The 11,709-nt window shown below is 35.9% G+C and overlaps 1 protein-coding gene across 1 annotated transcript in view; it reads left to right on the top strand.

Moving 5' to 3' along the window:
• The window catches only part of LOC105617489 (ETS-like protein pointed), a 113,067-nt gene that overhangs the window by 76,635 nt on the left and 24,723 nt on the right, over positions 1 to 11,709 (top strand). Inside the window, exons 4-5 of the mRNA XM_012199045.1 lie at positions 1,075 to 1,284; positions 5,733 to 5,996. Of these exons, the coding sequence (XP_012054435.1) occupies positions 1,075 to 1,284; positions 5,733 to 5,996 (474 nt within the window). The remainder of the gene's footprint in view (positions 1 to 1,074; positions 1,285 to 5,732; positions 5,997 to 11,709) is intronic.

Below are 11,709 nucleotides of genomic sequence, written 5' to 3' on the forward strand. Positions count from 1 at the left end.
ATTAAAATTAAAAAATTTAATTTTACTTATCGGTACGTTAATTTTTTACTTAAAGTTTTTTTTTTTTTTTTTTTTTTTTTTTTTTTTTTTTTTAAGTATAAAGTGAAGATATTATATTTAAAATATAATATTATATTAAAATTTACTCTACATTTAAATAATGTCTATATTAATTATGCACAGTTAATTATTTTTATTTTCTTTTAAATGTCTTTAATGCCTTTTTGCATTATAAAAGAACATATACTTTGCAATATTATTCTACACTTATTGTAATGATGTAAAGGCATAAAAGTACAAGTGTATGGAGTGAAAGATTTTAAACGATCGAATATCTCGAAAATTAAATGAAATTCCTAGATCCAGTTTTTTCCAGGTTTTTCGGAATATCATTACTTCAACCTTTCTGCAGAATCTTTACAAGACTATATCTCAGATCTTTCGAACATCTTCCTCATGTCGTTAGTGTTAAAGGACGTTGTGCGAGCAAAACTATATACATTAGCGAGTCGCTGGCAACTCCTGTTTGCATTATGAGCCCAACTGTACTTTTACGCAGCGAGATACCACGAAACAATGCAAGACACGCGTGCAAATATGGGCGCGCACCTCAAATGGGACATTCCGATGTTTCTCGGTATTGCTTCCACCAAAGATGGTCAGCTTGGGTCCCGACTAACGATCACGCTGTCACAAATGATGGCGTATGTCGTATAATGTTCGTTGGTCCTTCGATAATTTTCGGACGTCTTAAATGCGCTTGTTCTCGAATCAAGAAGGAATCAAGAAGGATTGGAAAGGTGAAAAATCCTCCATGGATTAGTCATTATGTGGAAATCATTTAAAGTTAAGAGCAAATGTTACCTATAGTTGTCTAATGATAATGATCCATTTTTCTGTTTCGTTAGATAAGGCGATAATAAATCAGTTTTCTGACATTTTTTGACAGAAAGGTTCTTTATCGTAAAAGATTACAAAGCAATTAGCGACATAGCGGTCGTTCTTCGGAAAAATCGACTAGTTGCTGAAAAGATAATTCGGTTCTTATTTTTGTTTTCTTTTTTTTTTTTCCAGACCCAAGGCAATGGTCGGAAGCAGCTGTTGCCCACTGGATGCACTGGGCTATCAGGGAATTCTCGCTGGAGGGTGTGGCGATGCAGCAACAGCCATGGCAGCACATGACCGGGAAACAGATTTGTGCCATGGGGAAGGAATCCTTTCTAGCACGTGCCCCCGCCTTCATGGGCGACATCCTGTGGGAGCATCTCGAGATCCTACAGAAAGGTGCGTGCTCCTCATACAAACGGCACAATCGGGTCCGTCAGTCTACCTCGAAATGTCCCTTAGATTTTTGTTGAATTCAATGCGTGATTATTTTATCGACTAATCTTGATCCTTAAGATATTTTTATTATAATCTTTGAACGGGGAGGATCTGTGCGAGGAAGCCTGATGAGACAGATCATTAGTCTAAAGTATTTATAATGCGCTTACTCGACCGGACATAGTGTTGATCTGAACAGTTATGATTCATGCACTGCCAACTATTAGTAATATTGCATGATAATTATATGATATTATTATGAATAGCTGCTGATAATCTGTTATATCGTGAAACAATTCCCGTAACTATTATTCTACCGCGAATATTTTTTGCAGTCACCTTAGCTTCGAATCATCAACGCAAAGTTTCTAATACAAGTATCACAATGCATGTAAAATTTCAAAAATTGAAAAAAAAACAACGATTAACAATTATTTATCTTTATTAGCATTGAAGAGAATTTGATTGATTAATTCTATTTTTATTTATACAATGTCTATTTCTGATGTACAAATTTTTTTTTTTTTTTTTATTAAAATAAACATTGCGATCAGTCTTGCATTTCTTATACGTTGGGCACTCACCGGTAACCCCGGTGTCGCAAATCGCGTAAGAAGCGTTTGCCGCGCGCGCTACGCACTTTTTATGGCAGGCACCATCCGCCGTTGTCGACAAAACCGATCGAATTTCCGTAAAATCGCGATGTCACGGCACAACGTACGAGCAAAAAGACTCCGGCGAACAATGACGGGAGCGATGGGGCGGTGCGCGCGGGTGGTGACCATTTCTCTCTTCTCCTCCACCTCCTCCCGTGTCACTCTCCCTGTCTTTCGTAGCGTTGAATCGACCCCCGTTTTTACCTCGCACGCAGCGCGAAGAGAATGAAACGGAGGAGAAAAAAGACAGAGCACCATAGAAATTCTCATCCCGGATATCCGCCGAAATGGTGCAGCGCATTGCCGCGGCCACTTAGACGCTTTCTCGAGAGGATATACTCGCGTGCACCAAAGAATTTACTCGAATTTCGATCTCGCGTACCTACCGTCAATGGCCAGCAGCTTCGATTTGGCCGGTTCCTCCTATTAGATCCTCGTGCCCTTTCATGGTGCATGCGCTCAAAACAACAAGTCAAGTTCACCATAAATGCGTCGTTCGATCATTTTAGACTCAACAAAAAAAAGCAGAAAAGATTCAAAGAAAAGGTACATCTATATTCTCGTATAGGATAGACTAAAGCAAGTGGAGAAACGATTCACGTGGAAAAATACACAGAAGTGCTTCGCCATAAATTTATTTAAAATGTTAACATAAATGCTAGACATTTTACGTGGCAAAAAAGTATTTCACACCATTGCCTTTATTTTAAAACCGATTATTTATTTAGGCTATCTTATTTTCATTATCAATTAATTTCTTTTGTAAATTAGCTAATATTAATTTTATGTTGCGCGCGCGCGCAACACACACACACACACACACACACACACACACACACACACACACACACACACCACACACACACACACTGTGATTATAATTTTTAAATCGAAAAGGAATAAAAATTATTTTCCGAATAATTATTTGACAGATAATAGAAATGAAATTAGAATGCCTATTTTTCATAGAATGTTTTACGTTGACTATATTTTATGGCGATATATATTTAGTAAGTAGAGAATAGAGTTCAGTATGTGATTGCGCAATATATATATCATCACAATTTAATACGTAATTTATTTTTTTATATATTTATATACTCATATAATCATTAAAATAAACGATAAGAATATTTAATCGAGGTTAATGTCTTATTAATTGTTAAATATATCAAAAGCTGCATTTATTGCATAACGAAAACTGTATAAGATAATAAAAAAGTTGAGATAATAGAAAATAAGAAGGAAAGAAAAGATAGAAATTGAGATGACTAAAGGGGGAGACTTAAGAAGAGATAAGAATACAGATGGAAGGGAAGGAGAATAGATCTAGATAGATAAAAGCAGATCGTACGAAATGATGCGGCAGGAAGCGGAGGTTCGCTTGTGTGATTTAACTCCCGTTAAGTAAAACCCCGTACTTCCTTATCGATTATTCAAGTCGCCTCATCATTGGCACTGAAACCTCGACTTAATCGACTAACATCTAAGGACGACTACTAACGGTAACTCACCACAAAACTCGAGATTCGTCTCGAATACATAATCTTTCTCTCTTTTGTATCGAAAGAGAGCGCATAAATAAATAAAATTCTTAACGTTAAGTTCGTCATTATAACATAGTTTCTTATTAATAAAGAATCATTTCATCACAATCTAATAACGAAACGAATTTTATATTAATTAATGAGATGTAAATTATAAATAAATATTAACGGATTATATTTAGGATTTGCCGGAAATCATCGATGAATTAAAAAAATTAAAATTAAAAAAAATTTAAATTCTAATATTAAATTAAATTCTATTAAAATTATATATTGAAGTTAAACTAAATTCTAAAATTAATTCTTGGTGAATCACCAGGCCTTCTTACAATTAGAATTGAAGCTACTCTGTTTTATTATCTCCGTATATTAGAAATGAGAAGAGATACATTATAGCTACGCAATTTTGCGGACAGTAGAAACGGCAAGGAAAAGAAATAAAAGCATCATCGTCATCATCGTCGTACTTTCCACATTCCAGCCGTGCAATTTATTATTGTGCTACGATTGTGAACGATGTAGTCGGCCGCTCCGCGTGATCCCTCTGACCGAGGCGACGGTAATTTAACTGAAGCCTAGCGTGCACCCGACGCTCACAGTCGCGACACGACGTGGGTAATCGCTTTGATTCCGCGAATGAGAACGGATGTTAGGAAACGCTCTTGCGTTGTATAAAAAAGTAGAAACTAAAAAGTTGTATCTTCCTGTCGCGGTGATACCGATCGGATTCACGGTGAAATTCATTAATGCGATGCGTTTCGCCATCGTCGAGAGACGAATGATCGATCTCTTTTGATGTACCATATCGAATGAAAGCTTGGATTAATCGACAAATTTTGCCTAATTTTGGTTAAATAATTACTTGATTAAAGAAAATATCTTTCTCGGATTCGCGTACCGTTCACTTTGCACATTTCGACATTATACCTTGCTATAAACGTAACTTTTATTTTTTTTTCTTTCAACGCTTGAAGAAATCTTGAAAAAATTGAATTTTCAATGCAGATAACACGAATCAATTTTTAAGCGATCTTTATTTACGAAATAAACTTGAGTTTTATTTTAAATAATTTTCTTTAATGTAAATCAATTTTTAATACTGATAATATAAAAATTATTTAATTGAAAAATCAGTACAATGTAAATTGTTCCTCTTAACAGAAAGTTTATCTCAATTTTTTCCCCCACTGCTCGCAAATAATTAATAGTCGACAACATATAAATATAAAGCCAAAGGGAGTGACTAGCAAAGATTATTTGTATATTGAAAGCAAAAAAGTATAACAGAGTGTAAAAATATGAAAAATAAGAAAATATTCATGGCACGTATGTCGTTTTACATTTTCAGTCGACAATTAGTTTCACGAGAATTCCTAGAAGCGTAGAAACACTGACGATGAATCACGGCAATGGCGAACGTCTCCTTCGCAATACAGTCGCAATGATGATAGTCCTACTCCAGATCGTTAATTACGATTGCGATTCGCGATGCGCGAAACTATCTACTTATGAGGAATCACTTAATGACAAACAAATGCAAAACATTTTATTGTCATAACCAACATACGCTGAAAAACTACTAGGGCACACATGCCGTCGCGATAGCTGTTATCACGTGAAGATAAGGGGCTTAATTATTACGATTAACCATGTTCATTGTCCATGAGGTATATGTGACCATTTATGTATACATGCACGAGGCATATATGCTTCGTGAATAATGAACAATGTGTACTAGAATACATAGCTTTTTTCCTTTTTCTATCGTTAATAATGTTATTTAGTTAACGGGTTAATTAACACTCGGATAAACGTGTTTAAATTTTTTTAAATTATTATTCGGATTTAATTTTGCAACATTATTAAATAAACAAACTCGAGATTAATATATTGATACACGTTCAACTTATAAACTCTTGTAAAAAATAGTCATTGCAATCGGGGAAACGGTTATGTAAAACGATAATAATTTTTTTATGTATTTATATATTTATATACAAAATAAATGCAAAAATATAACTACAGTTTCTTTAGTCAATGCACATTATTAACGTTAACGAGTACTTTAAAAGATTCGCGAATGACGAGACGGGTCCAAATGATAAAACAGATAAAAACGGAGATGGCGCGAACCTAACTACTTAACTCGCGAAGGCACTCGAATAAAACGTGCAACTCGGTTGAGGATTTATCTCTTTACATTTAGATGTCGACGCAGCGAAGGCCTCTCTGGAGAACGTGCCGGCGAACTTGTATGAAAGCGTATGCGTGCCAGATTTAGGTGATTTTTTGGAATACCAGGGTGGCGGCCATCAGGTGGCAACACCAGAACATAAAAATCCGTCGACGCCCGCCAATTCGGCCACCTCCAACTCCTCCGGTCCTTCTCAGAGCGGTACGCAACAACAACCCCCAATACAACCCTCTTCGGGCGCGGTGTCCCTGCCATCGAGACAGTATCATAACGATGGTAAGTCCATTTTTACTATTCCTCTCCACCTTCCTTCACCGCGAAGAATTATCTCGGGCTTGTAGGAATCCCATAGGCAACGTCTTGCGTCAATATTCCACAGAATAGCAAATTTCTATAGAATAATCCTAAACTGTTGAGGTTTTGAAATCTTCTCGCGATCCTTAAAAAAAAAGGAAGTTACATTATTAATTTCCTTGTAAAAAACCCACACGCGCGTAAAAAGCTTTATCATCGACGATAGTAGTGTCAGATGATTACAAGCCTCACTTCCTACAACATCGATGCGGCTCTTCCCTTTCCGATACCGATAATTACTCGCGCGCATATGCAAGGGACCGCTAAATTGCGCGACAAGACGCGTTTTATTTATTTCCCCGATTGCAAGTACAAACGAAAGCGTGGAGGAGTTTCTCATTGTTACGTCAGGATGGCTGATAACATCTCTCAGGTTGGTGCGTTTGCACGTGTTGCAAACACAAACCTCTCATTATCGTCACTGTTCGTTCCTCATTTAGCATTTCTTCGTCGTCGTATCGCGGGTTACTGCATCGGCGACAGACCGCGATTTCACCGTATATGCCTAGAAATCGAATCGTCAAACGTCTGACTTCTCTCAGGGCTGATTACGATACGGCTTGTTACAGCGCGCGACGAGTGAGAGGGAGTGAGCCATTTCTCGAGCTCGAGCCCAAACGAGAAACTCAGACTTATAGGGCATCCATTAGTCGGCGTCTTCAGTCTTTATGTAACACTTTGTTTTGTCCATTATATTCTTCACATATCACGAGAATATTGTTGAACCTGAAAAATTTATTCTCTTTATTACACTCTTGAATTCTTGATGAATACACCACTACATAATATCTGAATAACAAACGAACTATCCCACAATCATGTATGATAGATTCGGAGATAATATCGGAGATGATGTAAGTTACCTGCGGCACATTCAAACTCATTTTTTTTTCTCTCATTTTTTTTTACGGAATTGTCTGGAATAGCTCTCTCGCGGAGCTATTCTATTCATTCAGAAGTTTTGTACAATCTCATGAATCGCGCGACGTCTCCTAATCGCGGCCGCGAAACGAGAAGGATTATCGGGGAGAATGGACGTCAAGTTTTGCAAAATCGAACTTTTGTTGAATGAAACCAAGTTGATGAGCGTTTATTACACAATGATTTTGTTATTATACAAAATGTAACGTTGTGCAATGCGATCGACCAGATTTCGCTAGCGTGTGCTCGAACTAAGAATCGTATTATTCACCGGTCACGAACCCGGTTTTAATTTCTTTGCGGTATGGGAGAACGAATTGCCGAGTGAAAATATCAACGCTAATGCTGACGCAATGGTCATATAAAATTTCCCCGTTGCACCCATTATGACATGAATAATTTTTGCACAAGCGCGTGTGACCCAGTTTTTGTTTAAGTATTAACGTTTGATCATTTATCTGGCTTTGACCGAGTTACTTTCGCCATATGCGCTTATCCATTGTAAAATCAAATTCATCATTACATGACGAATCAACTCTCGCCAAGCACGTTTTGCACAATAGATTAACGTGCTGCTGTCGAAAGACCAAATAGCAACGTTCAATGTGCGTTTAATGAAACGTTTGCGACTTTTATGAATTATGCTTGAATTTTAACGTATTACAATAGTACTTGCTATATTGCGTTTGGAGTATTTTAATATTTAATATTACCAAATTGAAGTCAAAACATTGTGGAACGATGTTAAAATGTCTTTTTTATAAAACTTATAGTCAATTAAATTGACTTTCTTAAGTCTCTAAATGATGACAGAACGCATTACAAATTTTTAATAAATAAACTCTGTAAAAGTGAATCAGTGTATTATCACTGACTTCAGTGCTTACAACAGTAATATCAATGAATATTTATTCTGTTTTTCAGTAATAATACACACTGATTCATTTTTAAAAGTTATGGTTTCTACAGATTGAATCTGCAGAAAATCATAATCTTATAATTATTGAAAAACAATAAATATTCGCTAATAATCAGTTATAAGTGTACTGATGTCAGTGATGATAATACACTGATTCATTTTTAGAGAGAATTATATGTAATTTATTTATAAAAAAATTATTAATAATAATTTATAATATTAATAATAAGTTACTAATTATATAAAGAAATTCTGATATACAAAAGGAATTAATTTATAAGCACGTGGCTTAACGTCATGTATTTTCATTTCATTGTTAGGGAACATTACGAAACAAAAAAGAAGATTAGAGAGATGACTCGCAATCGCGGCAGCTGAAACTACGATTTTGCTCGCGTACTATAACGCAGTCTTTATCAATGGGAGATAATCCTGGCGTGCCGTTCCGTAATCCGTGCACCGCGTACACTCCACTTTGCAATCGCAAGTGCGTTGATGTCGGACTCGGGAGGCACGCGCAATAGGACGACGAATGGAATGGAATAGAACGGTGCGGAGAGTGGAGAAGAACATTATAAAGCGAGTCTTCGTACGTAGCGCACGGGTAACAATTACCCTAGCCGAGGGGCCTTACGTCATTGCAGCAGTGACCGTGGGTGAACGAGGGAAAGTCGGGTCCTCTACACGCTTCGCCGCGGACAATAGAGACGATTCGCCCGCTCCGCGCCGACTCATGCCATGCGTGTGTCTATCTCGATATAAAACACACGCATACACTTACCTACCTACAAGTGTACGTGGACGTTAATGAATGCGCTCATATATATCCCTCATCCCGATTTCAATCGTTCTCGTCTACATGGAGGCAGAATGAAACCACTACCACATTAAAATTGACTGAATTAGCCGTTGGAAATTCTCACCAAAGAAGGAATTTTTAATAACTACGTTAATTAATTTTTATTTCCCAAAAACAATTTATTCAGTTACATCTGATAAAAAAGCAGCCCTATATTCGCTCCTGTCTGAAAGTAAAACGCTTTGAATTGTGTACTGTGTGTCTTCATCTTTGAAAGAAATTATACATACGAATAAATGCGTTTTTTATCAATAATATATAAAATTAATTTAAAAGAATAATGTATATTTTATGTATGGACTATTATTTTTTGGAGACGTAAATGAAGTGTCAAAGGACCGAAAAAAATCTATCTTGGATACTTTAACAATATTGGAAATTTCATCTATCAATGTTAAGATATCGTATAAAATATTAAAAAATTTTTTTCAGACTAAAGAATTTGGCAAGTTCTGACTGATATTTGTACGTATGATGCCAAAGTGCTCCGGCTTGACTGGTACCGTATGTATGTGTCTTATGGACATCGTCATTACAAAGCGACCAACACAGACATCCGTATAATAGACTCATTATTTCTGCTTGCTAAAGCACTGTTATGTTATGTATCACAACTCTTCGAGGTCTCTAGTTCGACTCTCGCTTATCCTCGCTTTCGACCTCCTCGTGTTGGAACTGATGTATCGCTCTATTATTTAGAACTGAGTCGACTATATAATTTTTAATTATGTTATTAGAATTCAGATATATTCCGAGATTCTTCGATACGTTCATATATTTAACTTCGCTAATTGGACCGTGCTAAGTTACGTTTTATTTATATCCGGAGACTTATTTCAATTTTAAATTGAAATAAACAGTATCAGTTGTTGGAAATTTTATGTCTTTTTTTATAATTCATTTTTAAAGGCAACAAAAATTTCATTCTGCATTCACATTTCTTAGATATTATAACTCAAGGAAAAAACGATTTTGAAAGACTAAAAATTTTATTGGACATACATCTGAAAATAATTTTATTGGACCATCGAAATATTTATGTTAAAAACTAAATAAGCAATGCTGCAAAAAATTTTGATATTCTAGTAGTTTGATTAAAATAATTTTCAATAAAATGATCCAATGAAATTATTTTCAGATTTGTATCCAATAAAATTTTAGATCTTTCAACTAAAATTATCTTCGTATATGATAATATTATCGTATCATTATATACGATATATATTATATATGATAATATTATCGTATCATTATAACCATGTCGTCGAACTTATAAGAATAAGACATCACTGTAAGAAATTTCTATTGTAAACTTTCAAAAGTGTTGAAAATTTTTATCCAACAAAAATGTGCTGTAAATTTAAACAATATTATATTGTGAAATTACAATAACATTTTGTGGTAAAATATATGCAAATCTCTAATACTGGCGCGGCACGTTTTGTAAATTCACAACAAATTTCTATTGTAAATTTACAAATATTGCGAAATCATAGCAAAACGTTATATGGTTTATAAATTTACTGCACATTTTTATTGTAAAAATATGGTAAATTCACAAACATTTCTAACAGTGTAAGTTCAAGTGTTTTCGATTATAGCCTTCTCACCATTCGAATTTACGAAAGAAGGTAGTAGATTCTTAAGCTGAATTTTATGGATATATCGATGATAGCGCGTGCTATCCATGAAGACAAGCATCGAGCTTGTCGCGTATTCATTGCTTCGTGTCACGTATCGCGCGCACGTGCACGGATCCACAAACACGCGTAATGCGTATATGTGAGCTTGCATAAATTAGCGACAACAAGCGCGGGGACAAGAGATCGTGAGAGGGTCGAATCCCCATGCGCGAAAGCGACACTCGTGTGGTTTTACACGCGGTATCCAAAAAAGGATTTGTGACGTTCATCGATATAGCGTTTATGGAAGAGAGGAGCGATTGGTCAGTCACGCCGACGAATACAATGATTATTTCTTAAGCAACCCTCGCGTTATAACTAATGCCAATGAATTACGTGACATTCCGATCGCTTCTGTATCTTTTTTTCCGTCATGTCCGCCACGTGATGTCTTTTTGACAGTATTTTACAAGCAAATTTAATCACTCAATATTTTCTGTACATGAAAAATCTTGTAATAAAAGATATAAATCTGAATTTTTGTTCTTCGTTTTGTTGTAATTAATAATAAAAGATATATGTATAGTCTTTACATCAAGAATGTCTTCTCTCAAAAAAGATATTCTCTCTTATTCATTTATATATACAAATAATAAATACCTAGATCTCGAAATTTCATTCATTCGATTTGAAATTTATACGCATGAGATCTTAAAGTAAGAATTAATTCTTTATACTTCATTTCTCGTTTTTACGCTGAACGCCGCAGAGGCAGAGCAAATTGTATCTAGTTTCCTCAAACCGGTATCTTTAATATGCGACTATAGAGCTACGGGAAGCTTAATAAGCGTGGTAATAAAACCGTATTAAAATCGCGGTAGCGCGTTATCTCGATTGACGCGAACGAGAGCCCGCGATCTTCTGCGTCGCGGAAGGATCTGTAATATACGGTGTTGCGTGAACATAACGCGTTATTAGTGCCGTCATATGGTGTCGCTGCAAATATCCCGAGTAGAAAGATATATAAAGAAAGAGCGACTGTGCTTAGCAGGCTAGAAGTAGAAACTCGCCTATAGGGATGAAACGAATAGAAAAAGGAAGAAAGGGACGCGCCCGCGGGGGGAGGGGTAGTTGGCACAGGTTGTATTCATTCACTCGTTCATTCATAGTTCGTACACCGCCTCGAGGGTCTACAAAGCCTCTTGCTCATTCAGAACTCGTGACACGACCGTATGGCACACGCGCGCACATGTGCGTGCACGTACATACGTGTGTATATATATATGTGTATATATATATATATATATATATATA

The sequence above is a fragment of the Atta cephalotes genome, assembly GCF_000143395.1.
Source record: "Atta cephalotes unplaced genomic scaffold scaffold00013, whole genome shotgun sequence".
Classification (NCBI taxonomy): Eukaryota; Metazoa; Arthropoda; class Insecta; order Hymenoptera; family Formicidae; genus Atta; species Atta cephalotes.